We start from the raw sequence: 21,542 nt of genomic DNA on the forward strand, positions 1-21,542 counted from the left end.
GGAGGAGGTGAGGGGAAGGAGAGGGGTGTTAGCGTGGGCAGAGGAAGGTAGGGTACTGACGGAGGAGGTGAGGGGAAGGAGGGGGGAGTTGGTGTGGGCAGGGTAGGGCGGGTAGTGCCAGGTGTCAGTTCCGCGGTGTGTGTGTGTGGTGCCGAAGCGGTGGTGCAGAAGCGGCCGGCTGCACCATGCTTAACCTGGGGTGAGAATCGGAGCCCAGTTCTAAGTGGCTCTGGAAATCTCGTAACACCTCTTCTTTAGCGATTTTTTCTGCACATTACATAGCAGTGTATTAGTATAGGTTGCTGATGCGAACTACCATGCAGGGCACGTCGGTATTAAAACTACTGTAAACAGAGTTCAGTTGACTGTTAAGGAATAATATAAAATAAAAAACGCTTAAGAAAAAATGCTACGAAGCCTTCTATGACACCTAGTATACAGCCCACAGTACTAGCCCAGAATCCCAACCAGTACAAGACAATGACGTATTCAACCCCTTCATTAACCTCTCAGTTACATGAAAACTCCCCTAAGCTGAAGAGAATTGTCTGTGGGTCACAGAAATATGATTAACCTGACTCATGAGTGAACTGATTAATTCACAAAAATTTGGTCATAGTGAAGTCGACAGCCCTTCAATCCGACGGCGTATTTTTCATTCAGTTATTGGTACCAAGAGAGGTTTTTCGAAATTGGTGAGTTACATATACTCTTCATCAGTCCCTTCACTAGTAGAGGTCTGTTACAAATTGAGTAATATCGTCTGGAGGTAGTATGATTAAAACGAAAAATATATACGTCATCGAGGAGCCAGTCCGAGAATAACAAAGTGCATCTCTTGTGTCATCGACTTTATAAATAGTGCCACGATGTAAATGGATACTCTAATATAACGTGTCAGATTGTGGCTCGTGTGAAAAACTGAAACTGAGCTTGTCTGAAAGGATATTGATACCGACAGCCAAATGCTTAAACGACAATCTAGATGCCTTATAGATGTTGGGAACGAAAGAGACAAATAATAATGACTGGAAAAAAGCACGTTCATCTTAGCCCACGGCAGCTTTCATTGTTAGTTGGATTTTGGAGTTCCCACACATTTCGGACTGAATGAGAAGAAAGCTTAGATTTATACCTACAGACTACACGAGGGTCATTAAGGTAGACAGTCAATTTTTTGCTGCCCGAATTTTCCCCTGGACTACAACCTGCAACGATCCATGTTCTATCCAGGCGAACTATACTGCTGGGTGAACAGGGACTATGGAGAAGGACAAAATGTATGATTGTAAGAAACAGCACAACAGAGTGGCGGTGTAATACCAGTGAAGCAACCCTACAGTAAGCCGGAAATGCCGTGCGTGAGGTGGTCTGTGCCTCTACCCACGGACTCTCTTATAGTATAATCGTTCGTCATAGGGTTGTATTGTAAATGGATTTGGAGATTTCGTAGCACATCATCCTTTGCGATTTATTCTCCACATTGCACCTCAGTATCCTTTTGTGTGGTTTTAATGCAAATATTAGAGCGATATAAACAACACAGGAGAATGTGTAGGGGTAATATATGAAGTTATTCGCTTAGGAAAAAGTGCTGGGAAGCCTTCACCTCCACTTAGAAAACAGAACCATAATTTCTGCTCACTCTCGCATTTTACCCCTGGCTGGAGGAAGCTTGTAGTCAGGGAGTCACACCGTATTAACCACCTGAATCTGAGTGACGTCCTCATTCATTTACTCCCCCTGCTACCAGACGATTTTACTCAGCTTAAGAAAGACCCGTCGTATTGAGGGGGATCACTAAGACTATATGCAATCCCTCCAGTTCGAAAATCTCTCTGAAGGTGAATAAAAATCGTCAGCAAATTACAAAAATAAAATGAAAAATGAAATTCTTCTGGGTCACAGGGATTAAGGATTATTGTTTGTTGCTGAGGTGGTGGTTCGAAGCTTTGTTACACTCAAGGAGGAACGGTTCGCGATGACACCGTTTCTCGTGCTGCTGAGCTGTTTCAAGCTATCAACATAGGCCTTCGGTTCGGTGAGATCCTGGTGTCTGACTCTTGAACATACTGTACGCTTGAATCCCTGTCGTTACTTTATATTTGCTTTCGTAGGAGGAGCAAGACGAAAGTAGTTTCTGCATCCTCGTCCTATCCTTCGCACAAGCATAAAAAAAAAAAAAAAAAAAAAATCATGCTAATATTCCCTCGTGACTAAGATCCATTTCTGCTGAAGGAACAGAAACATGGAATGATTCTACACTCTCCTTTTCTTTCCTGCGAAGAGAAATATTTGCTCATAAGTTTGTTTGAGAAATCCACCTCTGGCTAAGACTTTCAACCAGCGATAAGGTTTGAGGGCGAAGGGACACTGTGGCTTTCGACTGTATGTTGGCTTCGAGTAGAAATAATTGTACTTGCGTGTTCGTTGTTACAGTAAATATTTGGGAGAATATATTTTAAAATGAAAATTGGAAAGTAATTGATATGATGCAGCTTCACTTAGCTAACAGTAATGTATTAATAATAACGCCTTTTTTTTTTTTCTTATATTTCTTCCTTTTTTTTTCGACGAAGATCTCTGACTTTTCTCACTTTTGTTGATGGGCAAGTGCGGTCAGACTGAAAGATTAATTTGACTAGTATGCCTAATTAACGATGAGATTCATTCTTAAATCGCAACTAAGGCTTATCAGATTTCATACAAGTACAATTTAATATTCAGGTTGAGGTAGTGACCCAGTTCCGTCAGGTAAAAACCGACTATAATGATGAAATACCTAAAATCTGTGTTTAGTGCATCTTAAGCAGAGGTGTAGCGTGAGAGACTACTATACTGATAGCATGCTGTGCCCCGTCCTGCCGACTCGTCTATTCTTTTAGATGTGGTGACCTCACCAGCGTGAAAGTAGCTTCAGCGGGCCAAAATATAAATCTACTCGATATACCAGTAATATGTAAAATAGATTTCCTGATATTCTCATTAATAAGTTGTAATAGTTATCTATATAGATATTTTTTTTAAGGACCTAATAATCAGTGCACGCTTGAATGTCAGTGGTTGTCGTAACTGTGTACTAGGTTAATTAAATTTTATCTACTCTAATAGTGCTGGATTCGATAACAGTTCATGGCTTTTATGCTGTTATTTATTATGCCTCGGTATTCATCATTATTTTATTTTCATAGGATAATTAAATAACTTAAAGCTTGCTGGTACAGTAATTATGTTAGTCATGTTTTGAAGTCCGTTCATTGGTGCTGGAAATGAGAGGCATAGTTATTCAAATTTAATATGCCTATAGAAAAGTTCAAAATTTAGATGGGGATAAAATCTTCAGACACTCCTTGACAAACTTAGCATATTTACTATGGCTGCCAAGTTCGCCACGAGGTAGGATGTTTTTAGTTGTGTCGTCGTGATTCACTTGTTAATTTTTAAGCAGATTTACCACTCTTTTAAACTAACTATTTATTATTATGCGTTTATCATATTTGAACCTAAAAAACTACCTCAACTGTCATGACTGACCACGAGGGTTGAGGAGGCGGGAAAGTTGCGTAAGGTCGGGTAATCTTTTGGCGAGTATTACTGGTCTTCCCTGCACCCTAGAGAAGGTAAAACGATAATAGGGATTTGCCTTTAGTCCCTGGTTAAGACGTGGTGCATGTGTGCCAGACCCTCAGAGAGGTGCTGGGCGCAGTGTGGGTTATGGTGAGGCTGTGAGGGCACGCTCACTCTCAGTGACACACATCCCTTCAGCCAAACTAAGTCACACGTCATCTTGAGAATAGTGCCAAGCTGGTGTGCCGTGATGCCAGCCTCAAGTGCTGCCTTGTGGAGTGTAGCCTATTAACGCTTAGTGTGCAGTATCATTGCTGGAGAACACCTTCAGGAATAAATACATTGTATTTCATCGACAGAAATTAATAGTACTTTTAATTATAAGTGCATTTTTCACGGTTTCATCAAGTGATTCATCATTATATTTAGCTACCTTTACATGTCTCATGATGTTTTTACGTTTGTTGACCTCGATTCATACATCAAATCTTTACCATCATTGCAGGCCTGTCAGAGCAGTGTTGCACGACCAGTTGTGTGTATAAGTCAAGATAAAGTCAGGGCCACATCCAGGAGACCGCTTAAGGCTCAAAGGAAATACCAAACGAAGAAATACCTAAACCGACTCGAATCACGACTTATCGAATCTTGATCCGAGGCGTGACAGCCGGGTGAGCGGCGGGTGTGACGAGCCTCAAAACTTGCAAGAGGGGCTCCACCCGCCCTGCACGGTAATCACAGACTCCAGGACTCTACATCACATAATCCTCAAAGCTGTCCAGATCCCCTGTGAACTCCGCGCTGACGAAACATAGGGCCATCTTGTCCTAGGCAACTAAACGGTGACCTTGACCTTGCTCATATTACGCCTGGAGACTGAACGGGTCCTCGGCTGTCACCCAGAACATACAGGGTGACTCAGCCGGACCTTGACTATTGTTTTTTTGTTGAGGGGGACGAGTGACAGTGACTCAAGATGTCTGGGCGAGGGGGCGAGGATGGGGACGCTAGCAAAAGCCCCTCAGGTGGTGGGGGTCCGACCATCAACGGATCCATCGAGGCCATGTTGACTCCTGAACTCCTCTTTCGTATGAACAAGAAGATCGCTCAGCTAACAAAGGTAAGTTTTTGTCTCTCTTGTTTAGAATCGTGTGAATGATCTTGCTTGTTGTTTAGTCCATTTACTCCGATGACGGGGCTGGAGAACGCCTTCACGTGGTGGCATTGATGTAACCGAATACCCCTGCTGTCATCAGTTCTCTGTTCCTCGAAATGAAGGTAGTGGACTGCAGGAGGAGGTCATTTCAGTCCCTAGTTCACGTTCAGGTAAACTATATAATTATAATGAAAACAGCTCGGATCTCTCTCTCTCTCTCTCTCTCTCTCTCTCTCTCTCTCTCTCTCATGCAAGTTCGAGCCTCGCCCGGGCTACCGTTGCCGGGAGGGGTAGCGCCCTCCTGTAACACAGCGGGCCTATATGGCCTTAGTTGCCTAGCTCGGGGAATTCATTTCTCCATTTCTCTCTCTCTCTCTCTCTCTCTCTCTCTCTTCAGGCCTGTATTTACTTTGGGGAAATTGTAATTTGATAGTGACAAAGTTAGAAAAGTTCCCATTAATTCCTAACAGAGCCTGATATCTTTCCCTAGGTTGATTAGTATTGTACACGTGGCAAGCATAAAAAAAAATACGTAATTGGATTTATGGGATTAGCTTATTACGTTTTGCGTGGTCTATTAGCATAAAGCAATTCTGCAAAATACACTTCATTAGTAAACTGTGTTATCTCATTATGTTCAGTGAGTGTGCAGTATGTTAAGGTCAAAGTTATGGACTCCACGACACATAAACTTCGTGACTGAATACGTTCATGCAGCCTTATTTCAACACATTTTCTGCCACTGACGTTTAAGAGACATTTGCTTAAACCTGATACCCATTTAGACTTGGGAAAGCTGGGACCTACCGCTGAGAATAAGTCTGGCATTTATCCCCTTCAGTCCCATAACGGAGTTTACACACACACACACACACACACACACACACACACACACACACACACACACACACACACACACACGTATGGGGTGCCCATTTTTCTTTGAGTTAGTTGCTTTACGGAGAGGGGCACAAACCCTCCGCCAACCCACTTGTTGACACACGGAACACGTAGGTTGGTTATATGGTTACCACCCAGTGTTGTACACGGTTTCATGGCTTACAGGAAACCAATAGGCTTGTCACTCAATGTATTGCCAGCTGAAATGAAAAGAAGAGTAATAGAAAGTGACAGGAAAGATGGGAGAAATGGGAATAGAGGAGGGCAGACAGAAGGAGAATGACAGAGATGAAGGAGGAAGTAGGCAGCACTACATCAAGTGAGTGGATGATGGTCGCCACCACCTACCACAGACATATATATATATTATGCACTTCGGGATTTATGCTATCTCACGTGGCCATCAGACTTTTCAGAATACTGTGAGAGTGTCAAGTTATACACAGTACAACTAAAAAGTGGAGCGATATTTTTGTTCGCGGAGGTATATCATAAATTATGTAAGCTCCTCATTCTTATCTTCCCCCTCTTCTCATCCTCTGTTAGCCAATCCCATTCGATGCATATTTTATGGTTTATTCTTGCTGCTGTCAGACGATTTTATCCTAGGTGGACTCACCAGTAATACAGGGGTTAATGGAGGCTATATCAAGTCCCTGCAGCTGAGAAAGTCTCCCATGAGCTGATTATAATCATCTAGGGAATGCTAGAATGCAGTGAAAAAGCCGTCCTTGGGCTGAAGGTATCATCTTCTATCTCCAGTTGCCACTCTCTTCTTCCCTCTTCCTCCTCATGTCTTGCCTTGCTTTTATGCTAGCAGTAATGCAAGGATGATGGCAGAAGTTTTGTCAGAGAGTGATCAGGGAATTTTGAGTCGACAGTGTTATCATCGTCATTAGCATCACCATCATCATCATCATCATCATCATCATCATCATCTTTATACTGTTAACAAAGCACAGTTTAAAGTTATGTAAATGTTAGTGAACGCCTTTGTCTTAATGCGATGTAAATAAAGAGTACAGTGATTATTATTTAGAGTAAGTGGTTCACAGTGAGGAGCGCTGGTGAATGGAGAAGTGTCTGAAATAATGGAAGTTTAAATATCCTGTTGTGAAAAGATGGTGATAAGTAGAATGACACAAGAAAGAAATGTGACTGGTTATGTAACAAAACCTTAATATGAACAGGAAATTTAGCAGAGAGGCTACAAGAAGCTGTGCCAGTGTCCACAGTGCTGTATAGGTGTAGAGATCTTCATGGCATGAATAGGTTGAATGTGAAAAAGTGGGGATGAGAATGCTGAGAATTGTAGTCGTAATTATGGTATGCATATTGGATGGGATAAGAAATACTGAAATGAGTGAAATATTTGGAGTAGCCATCGACCAAAAGCTAAAATAGTGTGTATATGGATTATATAGCCACGTAGAGAAACCGAATTTTATTAGGGTATTGAAATGAGTTTATACTAGTAGAACAGAGGGCATCCTCCAAAATGACAATTGAATGTGTGAGAAAGTGGAGTGTGGATGATGAGGAAGGAAAAGTACTGAAAAGTAGACCGGGATGATTAAAACATGAATGGTCATGTGCAATACATCAACGGTTGTACTCTTGTACTGACAGTCAGCGGAATGGTAGTCACCCACAGCTATTTTATTAAATGCAAATAGGAAGGAAACGAAGGCGACATAATTACAAAAAGTTTCTTCAAAGAGAAACTGGAAAAAAGAAATAGGATCCATTCATACTTAGATTCCCGGACACAGTGCATTTCAAAAACTGGGTGTCATAGGCAGAAGGAAATGCGGGAAGAGTGAGGCGTCAGATGAAGTGTGGATGTGTGGCGTGGATCCGAATTTTTTGAAGGGGTGGATGAAATGTGAATGGATCCATGGTTCATTTCACTGCTCACTTTGTAGATGGTGGTGTCTTGCATTTGTGTTTCCTGTTCGGGTATCCGATAGAGCCATGTTAAAATATACTCTCTGTTTTACTCTGTACCTCAGTCTATGGAGGAAAAGCCACTGACATCTACTTTATTTTCGTCATGCACTTGTACCCTGATTATGCAGACCTCTATAAACAGTAGAAACTTATACCCACTTTTTGGTTTAGTCACAGTTAAATTTAGTGTTCCTGTCAGTATGCTACTTTTAACACACACACACACACACCACACACACACATACTGTATACGGTATATATATATATATATATATATATATATATATATACAGATAGGTAGAAGGATAGATGTAAGTTACTCTGCACATCTTATACTGTATGTTGTATATCCTAGTAAGACCGTATATTATTTCGGGCTTGGTATGCTGGTGGTGGGTGATGAGTTTAAGTCGAACCAGGTGGATGTGTTATGAGTGTGTGGCGTGGGTGGTTTGGGTGGTGGGGGTGTGTGGTATGACTGGTGCGGTGTGTTTGGTTTGAGCGGTGTAGGTGCTGTGAGTGCGTGTGTTGTGTTTGGTGTGTCATGTTTGGTGTGTCATGTTTGGTGTAGGTCGAATGAGTGCGTGAGGAGTATTTAGTGTGTTTGGTGTAGGTGATGTAAATGCGTTGGTGTGTTTGGTATAGGTGGTGTTAGTGCGTGTGGTGTGTTTGGTATAGGTGATGTAAGTGCGTGTGGTGTGTTTGGTGTAGATGTAAGTGCGTGTGGTGTGTTTGGCATAGGTGATGTAAGTGCGAGTTGTGTGTTTGGTATAGGTGATGTAAGTGTGTATGGTGTGTTTGGTATAGGTGATGCAAATGCATGTAGTGTTTGGTATAGGTCATGTAAGTGTGTTTGGTGTAGATGTAAGTGCGTGTGGTGTTTGGTATAGGTGATGTAAGTGTGTGTGTGTGTGTGTGTGTGTGTGTGTGTGTGTGTGTGTGTGTGTGTGTGTGTGTGTGTGTGTGTGTGTGTGTATTTGGTGTTGGTAATATGTTTGATGTTCTTGGCGTGGATAATGTGGGTGTTGTGAGTGTGTAGTGTGTCTGATGTGGATGATGAGTGTAGTGGTTTAAGTATGGACAGTCAAGATAAGTGAGTGACAATCCAGAGTATACGTGAAAGGAAGAGGCAGACAGAGACGATGATGATGAGATGAGATTTGGAGATCCGCTGTGGTTGGATGAAACAGGCAGTCAGCTAATAGGTCAGCGTGAAAAAGATGAGAGATCCTTTGTCTTGTACTGGAGTCAGGCTGAAGATGCTGATGATGGCGTGGAAGTGTGGCATCGTCGTGGTGCGTAGTGGTGTGGTGGTGGGTAGTGTGGTGTGGTGGTGGGCTATGTAATGTGTGGTGTAGCGTGGTGTGTGTGACAGTGTGCAGTTTGGTGTGGTGGTGGTTGTTGCGGTGATGGTGGTGTGGTGCTGGTGGTAATTTGATGCGAAAATGTGTCTTAGTGGCGTGGCGTGGTGTGGTGTGGTGTGGTGTGGTCTGGTCCTGTGTGGCGGAGTGCCATGGTGATGCAGTGTGATTTGGTGTGGTGTGGTGTGTTGTGTTGTGTTGTGTGCAAGTGAGTCATGGTGGTATTGTGTGATGTGGTGTAGTGTGAAAGTGTCATGGTGGTGTGGTGTGGTGTGGTGTGACATGGTGCTTTGGTGTGGAAGTATGTTATGGTGGTGGTGTGTGGAAGTGTGATGTGGGGTGGTGTGGTGTGGTGTAGTGTGGTGTGGGTGTGTGTAGGTGTGGTGTGGTATGGATGTGTGTGGGTGTGGTGTGGTGTGGGTGTAGTGTGGTGTGGAAGTGTGTCATATGTTGTGGTATGGTGTGGTGTGGAAGTCTGTCATAGTGTTGTGGTGTGTTGTGGTATGGAAGTGTGTCATGGTGTTGTAGTGTGGCGTGTGCAAGTGTGTTATTGTGGTGGTGTAGTGTGGAAGTGTGTCATGGTGGTGCGGTGCGGTGTGATGTGGAAGTGTGTCATATATTGGTGCGATGTGGTGTGGAAGTGCCATAATGGTGTGGTGTGGAGTGGAAGTATGTCCTAGTGGTGTGGTGTGGTGTGGTGAGGAAGCGTGTCAAGGCAGTGGTGGTGTGGTGTGGTGTGATATGGAAGTGTGCCATATTGGTGTGGTGTGATGTGGTGTGGTGTGGAGGTGTATCATAGTGGTGTGGTGTGGAGGTGTGCCATGGTGGTGTGGTGTGGAGGAGTGTCATGGTGGTGTGGTGTTTAAGTGTGTTATGTGGCGGTGTGGTGTGGGTGGTGTGAAAATGTCGTGGTGGTATGGTGTGTTGTGTTGTGGTATGGAAGTGCGTCATGGTCATTGTGTTGTGTAGTGTTCACGTGTGTCATAGTGGTGTGTGTGGTGTGGTGTGGAATTTCGTCGTGGTGGTGTGTGATGTGGTATGGAAGTTCGTAATGATAGTGTGTGGTGTAGTTTGGTGTGCAAGTGTGCCATGGTGTGTAAGTGTGCCATGGTGTGGTGTGGTGTGTAAGTGTGTCATGGTGTGGTGTGGTGTGTAAGTGTGTCATGGTGGTGTGGGCCAGTGCGCCTGCCAGACATCACCGGTAGTTGACATTATCACCATCCCTGGCACTAGGTCCCGGCCTCGTGGTGGGACTATATTTCTTGCTCTCTCGATAATGGATGCCGTGCTTGGGGATATTATTTATTAGATCCTGGTTACTGCATAAGGGATCAATACCTAAATCAATTACCAAAAGTAATCCATGAGTATAATGTAAACTTCCTGTAATGTATGGTGATGCTGATATAATTTTAACTGTGATTTAGCACTTACAAAGTTCCTAAATGTCTGTATTTGCGTGGCACTTACGCCCTGCTGATTTTTGTTTTCCTTCGTAAAAATCATACTTTAATAATAATATACAACGATTCTGATAATAAGAGAAAATTTTGATATTCAGGATCTGCCTTGTAGCTATTATAATCCAGCATCCTACTGTGCTTGGATATTCACATTTCTGTCGTTGAGTTTGATGCCTTCGCTAGTAGCTGAAGACAATGTGAGCAAAATTTATTGTTAGTCTGAAAGTTGCATGTAAAGAATATCTTATTTGCGTCAAGGATATAGTGCCCAAGGACAAATATAGCTTCTTCGATAAGTTACGTAGGTATTGACAAGGGTCTCTTTGCCGTGGTGGCCAGCGTGATGTTTTGATGTGACAGAGACAAAGTGCAGGACGTACCATGCACACGCGGGGGGACACAAGAGAAGGTTTATTCAGTCATTGTGTAACACCCGTCACTCACCACCATTGTCCTCACCCATGTCAACAGAATGCATCAAACTATATATATATATATATATATATATATATATATATAATGTGTAGCATTTTTGTTTTATATCGTCTGCGTTCCCCCGATGTTTAATATGTAGTAGAGTTTCCCGGACCACGAGGCGATTAAATTAGCTTGTAGGCCTATTGTCACTTAACGTTAAGTGGAGTAATAATGAGATGTTGATTGTCACCTAACGTTAAGTGGTGTAATAATGAGATGTTGATTGTCACTTAACGTTAAGTGGAGTAATAATGAGATGTTGATTGTCACCTAACGTTAAGTGGAGTAATAATGAGATTTTGATTGTCACCTAACGTTAAGTGGAGTAATAATGAGATGTTGATTGTCACCTAACGTTAAGTGGAGTAATAATGAGATGTTAATAGTGATAGTAAAGGTGATAATCATGGTACACTAGAGTCGTCCCAACCAGGAGGAGTTAGTTTGTGATTCTGAAAGTGGACTGATAATGGTGGTGATAATATGATGATAATGGTGGTGATAGTTCGTCAGTTGGTAGTGGTAACAGAGGTAGTCTGACTGTGGTATACGAATAGGTGGTGGTAAAAAGGTGGTGGAAGTGGAATGGGATTTGAAACAGTACAGTTATATCATCTTAACCTGATCTAGATTTTCGTCCTTTTCTGGCTATTTTACGTGACACAGTGGCAGAAAAAGATAATGCTACAGCTCTACATCCATTCCCTAGCACTCCTTTTGTGACTGGCATCATATTCCTCTTTTAATCTACCGTTACAGCTCAGCATTCAAGATGGAGAGATGGTTATTCTAGGCCAAGTTAAGAGTAAAAAGTGTTTAGTGATGGAAGAAGGAGTGGAGATGGTGATGGTGATAGGGATACCTGTATTACTGTTAATGGTGGTACTGGTAAAACAAATGATGGAGGTAGTGGTGTAGTGGCGATGGTGGTGGAAATGATAGGCTAATGGAAGTGGTGATTAGGGCAGTGTTCATGGTTGTGGTAAAGGTGGTGGCAGTGGTGGTGGTCTTGGTGATAGTCGTGGTAGTGGTGGTGGTAAAGATGGTTTCTCTCTTCAGTATAGCAGTGGTGATGGTAGTAGTAGTAGTAGTAGTTATAGTAGTAGTAGTAATAGTAGTAGTAGTAGTCGAGGTAGTGGTGGTGATGGCGGTGGTGGGGGTGGTGGCAGTGTGATGATAGTGGTGATGACAGCAGTGGTGGTGGTAATGGTAGCGGTGGTGGTGGTATGGTGGTGGTGATGGTAGTAGTGGTGGTAGTGGTGCCAAGTTTAGCCTGTGTGAGTGTCCCCCTCCCTTCATACTGGCACTTCCCTCTCCCCTTCCCCCTTTCTCTCCCTACCCCTTCCCTCTTTTTGCCCTCCTTCCCTGTTTTCTCTCCCCTCCCCTCTCTCTTTCCTCTCCCTCCCCCTCTCCCCTTTTTTTCTCCTTCCCCTTCACCTATTAATGTGCTTCCCTCTTCTCCTTTCCTCTGCCTCCCTCTACCCCTTTTCTTCCACCGCTTTCTCCTTTTCTTCTCTCCTCACCTTTTTGCCTCTCTTCCTCCCTTTTCTTCTCTCTCACACCTTGATCTTCCTTTTTTCCTCGTTTTTCATATTCTTCCTTTTTTCCTCGCACTAAATTATTCTTCTCTTACTTCCTCAATTTTTCTCTCTTTCTCCAGTCTTTCTCTCGTCGTTATTTTTCTTTACTGTTCCTACGTTCTCATTTGTCACTGCTCTGTTATCCTCTGCATCCTTCCTTTCTAATTATCTTTTTTTTTTTTTTTCCCTTCATCTTTGTTGCCTGTCTGTCTCTCCTTCTTTATGTCTGTGTGTCTGTCAGTGTGTCTGTCCGTCTGTCTGTCTGTCTGTCTCTGTCTGTCTGCCTGCCTCTCTCTCTCTCTCTCTCTCTCTCTCCCCCCCCCCTTCTTCATCTATTTTTTTTTTCTCCTTCGCTCCCCCTCTTCTTTTTTTCCGGCTCCTTCTCTGTCTCCCTGGCTTTCTTTCTTTCCTTCTCCTCTTTTTCCATCTTGTAGCCTCATCTTTCCCTCTTTCTCTACTACATCTGTCACTTTTCTTTCTCTCTATTTCCATCCCTGTGTTCTTTTCGTCTCTCCCCACTTTCTCTGTCTTCCCACCTCGCCTCTTCTTATTCTCATTCTTTATCCCATCTCTCTCTTATCCTTTCTCTCTCTTTCCCCTCTTATAATCTACTCCCAAGTAACGCTAGACAATATGGTGCAGCAGAGAGAGAGAGAGAGAAAGAGAGAGAGAGAGAGAGAGAGAGAGAGAGAGAGAGAGAGAGAGAGAGGCCTGCATTCTCGTCGGTTAAGGAAGCTCCCTAACACCTTTTTGTAGGCAACTTATTTTGCTCTTTGCACCTTACTGCCCACCTCCGTATTGCATAAAACATTCTAATGTCGCCATACTCTATATAGATAGTGTGCAAATGGATGTTAACCAACCATATCCAATAATAAATCGCTAAGGGAGAGGTGTTAGGGAGCCTCCTTCACCTACGAGAATACGGGTCTGATAGTTAATACTGACACCATTTGTATTAACCATTTCATGGTCGGTGCAACTCTAGTATTCTATTCCAAGTAACGCCCCCCCCCAAAAAAAAAAAACTAACACCAGGCTTTATTTATTTATTTATTTATTTACTAATTTAAAGTGAGTCAGAAAATTAATCGTCCCTCTTTCGTATTTTTTTTTTTTTTTTTTTTTTTTTTTTGCTCACCCTCTCCTTCCAACCATTATTTCTCTTTTCCTCTTTTTCTTCACCTTTTTCTGTTCCTTCCCGCTCCATATGACGTTTTATATTCTCTCTGTCTCCTTCATTGCATCCAATTTCCCCATGTATCTCTTTATTTTAACTCTCTCTCTCTCTCTCTCTCTCTCTCTCCAAAATAGCACCACCCAGCCTTGCAATGAATCACCAGGTAGGGGAGCATACTTTTCTCTGCCATCGACTCCCTTCCTGCTAATGGCCCTGTAATATGTGCAAAACCACTGCTTATCTATGTTCTGGAATCTGTACTATTTCTTTAAGAGACCCACTGCAAGGTAGGACGGAGAGTGATAGCCACAGTTAACCCCTTTCTAATGCTGGAGAACTACGAATCGAGGAGAGGTGTATATCAAGAGTATGGCTTGAGTACATTTAGGCTCTTGAATCCGGTGACGTTATTCCTAGTTTATTTTTTGCTACCTCCAGACGATTTTGTTTAAGTTTAGGAGTTGCTTTTCTTGTACTTAATATGTTATAGAAAACATTTGTGTGTCTAATCTGTCCATTTCTAAAGCCGTGTTTTTGTCCTCCAAGCTGGAGCTTGGGATTCGAAGCGTGTCTTGGGGCGCTTGGATTCTGCCCGCAAAAACAGTCCAGGATACGTAGAACCGAAAAATTACACCAGCCAATCGCAATGTAAACAGAGTAGTTCGCCGAAGAAGATCATCTGGCGAATATGCAATTTAAGCGTAGCCCCTGTTTGTGCTGAACTGGCTCTCTATATCGATAATATTAGTCACCTGCAGGCTAATTTTACTTATATCGTGCTAATTTCATGATATTTATCACATACATGCCCTTCCTGGCCATTTTCACTCTGCCCAAGCTGCACCAAGACTGCTCCCGACCACGCTTGGGTGAGATACGAAGACGGTCTTAGTTCGATGACAAATGCTTGGGCCGGCTTCGTATCACTTTGGCCGACAAAAACGGCGGAGCTTGGTTTTACCGAAGATGGCTTCGAATCCAGTCCATCAACTTGACCGACAAAAACTCGGCTTAAGTCTCTTTTGAAGTGCATTGTATCGTCTGGTGATGGGAACACTAAAATGAAACACAAGTCATAGTCATAACAGGATTAAGCTCCTTATTTCGATGTGTTAATGCGCGTCAGTCTGTAAAGTGTCGCTAGTATGAACCGACTGATTGCAAACATGTAGGCATATAAGGGGACATACTTCCAACATCCACTTTAAATATCTATATCCTAATTCACAGTTGACTCAGATCGGGAGACAAATACGCGACCACTGAGTAACTGTGGCTTCATCGTTCCTATATTTTTGTGTCAGTCAGGCATTTACTCGAATTTCATGTATGTCGTATTCCACCTGTTGTCTTCTAAGCTTCATTTTCTTCCTTTTCTTCTACCTCTTGTTCATCTTCTTCTTCTTCCTTTCTTTCTTTCTTTCTTTTTTCTTTCTTCTTTTCTTTTTTCTTCTTTCATTTTTCTTTTCTTTTTTCTTCTTTTTTTTTTCTTGCTTCTTTCTTCTTTTTTCTTCTTTCAGCTGAGACCCATCTATACGAGGTTGTTGGCAGCGATCCTTTTTCTGTACCCTTCTGTTTTCTTTATTCTCAGTTTCAAGCCAAAAATGTTTTTTTTTTTTTCCCTCTGAAACTGTGCAGTGGCTCTACCTTTTCTCTTGTTCCATAACTGGACTCATCTTTATTCAGGCCACAGCAGGTGTGACAGTCAACACAATCAATAGCTAATGATGCATGTGCTGCCTCTTGTCGTACCATTCCTGAGTTCTGTTACAGTTAGTAGTTTTCTGACTATCTTTTTCTTTTTTCGGAAATTAAACGCTCTTAGTCAATCAGTGGTCTGAAATGTACGGTACCTCTTTTCCTATACATTAATAGGTCCATGATTATATCATTAATTTTTTTCCATCAGCTAAGGTCCAGTACGTTTTTATAAACTTTTTGTTGAAGCTATGGCACAAGTAACTTCTACAGCCTGTTGTCTCTGCAATGATCGGGAGAAATTCTGAGTTATAATACCTCAAAATCTGTGTCTGGATTTTTTGCATCTCAGTCTTTCAGATGCTGGAGAGCGACACTTTCACTCGATGGCACCGATGTACCCGAACAGTTCTGCTGTTCAGTTATACAAACATCCCTCAGCTTCCCTCCTGTCCCCCCAAAGAAGGGTGGTTGTTGGGCTGCAGGAGAATGACAAATTCAGCCTTCAGTTAATTAGATTTACGTCCGGATATGTCTGGAGTCACAACAGCAACAAAAATATCACAGTCTTGCGCACAACTAGATCCTTGCCTTCAACTCACCTCAGTCTCTTTATTCTCTTGACGTCCGTGTGTCCTTTACTGGTGATCATTCTTGGAGAGGTCACATTGTTATGAGCTGAATTTTTTTTTTACTTTACTGACTTTATTTTTCCTTAAACCTTGCACAGCTGGTGATCACGTGAAAAACGACTCTTCTGTACAGGACAGCTCTTCTCATAAGTCATGATAAAAAAAAAAAAAAAAGTATTGACGCAGGAGAGGTCCGATGCTATCTAAAGTGATCGATACATCATATACGTTTAAGGAAGAATAATCCATTTTCGTGTAGGTGTGCATATGTCAGTATTTACTATTGATGATATAAAAAAATGTCCACAGCAAGGTATATTGTGCATCATTATAAGAGCAGTGCTAGGAATACTGGCATTTTACAGTAGATATGGTCTGAGGTGTTAAATTGTTTCGTGCGAGATGTGCTTCAGTAGTGGATGGAAAACTAGTTCCTGTGACGACTGATCATCCAGACTGGCTAACATTCATGTCAAAGGTCATTGGTTCTGGCTATTGTACGTAATGCCAAAAATATTCATGCTCAAAAAAGGACACGAGATACTACATCAGTTGTCGCTGTCTAGGAACTGTCGGGAAGTGTAATGGCATGCTGCATATCGTATCCCTATGCAGCAGTGACAGGAGTGACTCGAACAGTAATTAAAGATGGATGTAGTGTCGCGATAGAGGACTTTAGTGATATGTGGCAGTATTATTTTACGCAGTCTTTCCTAGTGTGTCCGTCAGAAGCTTAGCTGTTATTAGTACATATTCTTGACCAGTTGCTAGGAATGTAAAAGTGTAGCTCAACTAAACCAACCTTTGTGCTGTAAACTAAATTTGATGCTGATTTCTGATGTTGCAGTTTTACCTTCATGTCGTATCACTCATTAGAATCCAGGCTAATTATTTAATTTCATGTAAAGTTATGTAAAAAACTATTAAATATATTTATTTTACAAAATATAAAATAAATGGGCTGTATTACGTCAGTTTCAGGTCGTATTTGGTCACACACTCATTGTATGACATAATATGCCAAGGCAAACCATCATTGTAGTAACAGTAACTTTCATCAGAGAAGGGTGGGTCCCTTGAACTGATTTAATTTTTTTTCTTGGAGAAAGGCTTACGTATGGTGTTGTTTTACAAAAAGCGCCTGCAACTTTTTCGCAGTGGTGCCCTAGACCGTGCTCCTAGGTGTATATAATATCTGATGGCCAGTCTTCCAAAGCACGCCACGCCTGTTTTCCGAATAAAATAGGTAGTGCTTCCCGTGTACAAGACGTTTTCCACATGAGTGTCTGTTTCCTATCTTAAGCAGGATGATTTTTCTTTTTCCTTATCAGCTTGGTTCCTGTTTCACTGACTCCATTTAATCTCTCTTCGCCGTAACATTTCGTTAGTCTCTCTGAACTATATCAATTGTACTGCCACTCTAAAGTGGGTAAGCAACATCTACCTGTTCCTGCCACTCTAAAGTGGGTAAGCAACATCTACCTGTTCGCACGTATCCCTTTAGTTTAGTCTCTAATGAATGAATTAACCGGGATTCTCAGATAGTCTTATCCATAGTTAGTCAACTGTGAAAGAGCATTTCTCACAGTTTTTCCCTTCTCCCTGTCCATTATTTCAAGCGCAATGTACCCAGCATCCTGAAGAATGGATTTTGATTCTCTTCTGTTTGAATTTCTTTGAAAGGGAATTTTTGTGTTGATATAAGTGTGGCATAGGAGCCTGAGAGTGTCAGTTCTGTCACTATTAATCCCCTCCTGGTTGGAACAAATCTAGTAATCTGTTGGGACTAACATCAGATAAGAATAAGTCAAATATAAGTTTTATATACGGGTATTATTATTTTTTTAATATATCTCTACTCCCTATCTCCACATCCTTCCTCTCCCCCTGTCTCGTCCCTGCTCACGTTTCCTCTCAGATTAAGCGCCTACCCCCTGTTCATTATCTCGCCTTCCGTTATAATCTGCATTCCCTTTCTCCCTCATTACTCGCCACGCGTTCTCTCTCTCTCTCTCTCTCTCTCTCTCTCTCTCTCTCTCCTTCCCATTATCATTTCTTCAATTCTTCCGTTCTGCTCTCCCCACCTCACCCCCTCCTTTTCTCCAACGCTTATCATCCTGCCAGCAGACATCATATCCCTCAGCTCCCCTCCCCACTCTTTTCCTCCCCATCTCGTATTCTCGCTTCCCTCCCCCTTCCCCATGCACTTCCTCATGTCTCTTCCTCATTCTCTCCCCATCAGCCGTCATCTTCCTCACCCCCCCTCCCCTTCTCCACCCCAGTTTCCCCTCCTCATCCCCTTCAGCTCACATCGCCCCTCTCCCCTTCTCTCTCTCTCTCTTTCTCTAAGTGGGTCACGGGGGGCTCGTATTCTGACAGATATAGGCATGCAGGCGTGGCGTAGTGTAGACCTTATTTAGTGATCTGATGGGCTGTGGTTGTTGTGGTAGTATTTAATGATCTGATGGGCTTTGGTAGTTGTTGTAGTATTTAGTGGTCTGATGGGCTGTGGTACTTGTGGTTGTATTTAGTTATTTGATGGCCTGTGGTAGTTGTGGTTGTAATTAGTGATCTGATGGGCTGTGGTACTTGTGGCAGTATTTAGTGATCTGATGGGCTGTGGTAGTTATGGTAGCAGTTAGTGATCTGATGGGTCGTGATTCATTTCATAGTATTTATTGATATGGATGTAAGTTTTATTTTATTGTGTTTGATTATCTCATTGTTAATCTGTTTTTGTTTTATACTTACAGATGATTATATTCAGCGTAAAGGAGAATAACTTTCGTAATTAATTTCGAAAAACTCTCCTAAGATTAATATAATCGTTTGGTGCTTGCAACAACAAGTCGAAATACGTCGTCGAAGTGAATCTTTTAACCTGGTCATCTGCCATGGTGTGATTTTCATTTGGTATTCAGTGAGCCTTTTGGGTGTGCTTCCCTGTGTTATTATTTAGTGATAGTCCGTGAATGAGTCTGTTATGTGATGGATGGGCTTTATTATGAGAACTCTTGCATCTCGATACTACCTCACCTCAGCTTCAAGCGAGGAAAGAGGCTTGGAATAATAATGATGATGATGATGATGATGATGATGATGATGATGATGAGGAGGAGGAGGAGGAAGATGTCGTTCTTAAGTGATGTGGGGGATGTCATTGGTTTTGTCATTAAGTGATCTGTTATGATAGGGTTGATGGAGTAGTTTATTAAAGTGGGTGTTTTTGTCGTACAGTAGCTGAGTAAAAGTAACAGAACAACATGATTACACGTCCATCGCCAAACCGGTATTGTAAGTCTTTCTCGTAAGCAACTGGTTGATATTGGGCAACCCCATCCCAGGTAACTAGCAATACAAGGCTCTGGAATCTGGCTTTCTTTTGTTTTCTCTTGGTGGGGAAATTAAATCTGGTTAGAAGCATTGTAGGAGCACTTTTTGTGTAGCAAAAGATGGATATTAAAGCTGACAGCTACACAGACGGACGGCGAATAGGCTTGTGTCAGATAAATTTGGTATTCCAGAATGAATAGCAGGAAAAATTTATGTAAAATGAAATGCCCAAGCAACCTCGTTGTGGTAGCAGCCGGTCCAGTAAGTACATTGCCGTTTTCGACATTCTGTATGCTATTAAATCCATGGTAGATTGCAGAAACATTGCCTGTTAAAGTCCCATCGTTACCTATAGAGCTGATTTCCAGTTCCCCAAATTTGAATTCTAATCACACTGTAAATAATGTGATAGATTTGCAACGCATCCCGAACAAACGAAGAGGGTTGTCTGTACCTTGCCAGGACCAGCGATTTATTGGCCTATAATGAAACGGGTGAGGAATGCCGTGGATAAATGACGTCAACGGGGTGGTTTCACTGGCCAGATGATCACCTGAGCCACACCGAAATTAAAGAGGAGCACTAATTATATCCGCGCAGGTTGATGGGGTTTTCACTTTTAGGCAGTTTTAGGTTCTCTTGAAAGAAACTGGCATTTACAATCAATGGATTCTTATTTTCCCTTCGATTCACTAGGTACTTTGATTATTTGACAATCGTAAAAACAGTTTTTGCTGATCTTCCACAAAACCTACCAACATGCCATAAAGACGCCGTCACTAATTCAGTACGCCAGTCCTGCAGGAGAGCTCAGGCACGTATTCAGTATGGACGGAGGGTATTAGGATCAAAGGGGTGACAGAGGTGCGTAGTACGTAGGAGGACTGCTAGGCCTCAGGGAAAGGGCTGTCAAACCAGTGCCCGTAGTTGGACACAGGGATGATCTGCACTGGGAAATTATTAGTCTTAATCACATCTTCATAGGTTGTTGATATTTTTGTTCCAGTTGCTTACTTTGTCATTTAAATAATTAGGTTTTTTCGTATTGGAATAAAACCGTCTGGCGTCCGAAATTTATTATTTACGTGGTGTAACGCACTGAAAGAGTTAAAAAAAAAAAAATCTCAAATAAAGACAGAACCAAGTTTACTGCTATTTTCTCTAACTGCATGATCATCCTCTTTAACTTTTTATTTTACTCTTATGACGTATTATAAATTCAGTTATTACTCCCACCAGATGCTTTTGCACTGCTCTGGTGAGACTTTTCCAGGTGATGCCGTTAGATATAGCCACCATTAACTTCTGCATTACTAGAGGTCTGACCCAAGCTGAATGAAGTCTCATGATGGTAGCAGTAATGATTAAGAAAATAAGTCATCAGATTCAATCGATTAACTAAACTTTAACATTAACACAAGAACTGATCCATAATTTTGCTCTAAGTATAGTGTCAACTTGCATCGAATAGCTGCAACATTAGTATTATTAGGCGCATCGTAGGTGACATAGTAAACTTCGTAGACCCTTTCCTTTCTGATGTATTTTGCGCACTACTCTTTACCAGTCTTTTATATGCTATTTATATCGCATTAGTATCGACATAGTTTGCATCAGTAACACTAGAAGATACTGAGTTGCACTGCAGACTAAATCACTGTGGATAAAGTGTTACTCAATCTGCAAAACCACACAGAATACGACCCCACGACCTTTACGTCTGGCACCCTTGCTTCATGGCTGTCAGTCTGGCACCCTTGCTTCATGGCTGTCAGTCTGGCACCCTTGCTTCATGGCTGTCAGTCTGGCACCCTTGCTTCATGGCTGTCAGTCTTTCTTTGGGAATGTGAAGTAAAGAGAAGTGAGCCCTTCAGTCCCATGATACATTTTTATTTCGTTTTTGCTATCTCCAGATGATTCTCTTCAGCTCGGGGGACACGTGTTGAACTTGAGAGATTAGAGACAGCCTTCATTAATATCCTGTAAATCATGGAGACACTTCTAATTTGAATTAAAATAGCCCGTGGAAACATGATAAAAAAAAAATGTCATGGCAGTGAACTGGTAAACCTGTTCATTTCGAAGATGTTTTATTTATTTTTCTTGGATAGGGCTACCATATAGGAGCATTCAAAAAAGGAGGACGCTGCACAAAGGAGAGGGGGTGGGGATTGAAGGGGGTGGAGGTTAAAACAGTAACTTCTAAATTAATTGGGTTGTATTAATGTGTTTTGTGCTGTGTCCT

General features: G+C 42.1%; 1 protein-coding gene across 3 annotated transcripts in view; it reads left to right on the forward strand.

Moving 5' to 3' along the window:
• Positions 1–106: 106 nt before the first annotated feature.
• LOC145397813 (uncharacterized) overlaps positions 107–21,542 on the forward strand; it is an 856,770-nt gene continuing 835,334 nt past the window's right edge. For all 3 annotated transcript variants that reach the window (XM_080270837.1, XM_080270836.1, XM_080270838.1), the window contains exons 1-2: positions 107–199; positions 4,073–4,687. In XM_080270837.1, the coding sequence (XP_080126963.1) occupies positions 4,544–4,687 (144 nt within the window). In that variant the 5' untranslated portion in view covers positions 107–199; positions 4,073–4,543. The remainder of the gene's footprint in view (positions 200–4,072; positions 4,688–21,542) is intronic.

This window comes from Coenobita brevimanus, chromosome 43 (genome assembly GCF_032717465.1).
Source record: "Coenobita brevimanus isolate Jiangsu-jjx chromosome 43, ASM3271746v2, whole genome shotgun sequence".
Lineage (NCBI taxonomy): Eukaryota > Metazoa > Arthropoda > Malacostraca > Decapoda > Coenobitidae > Coenobita > Coenobita brevimanus.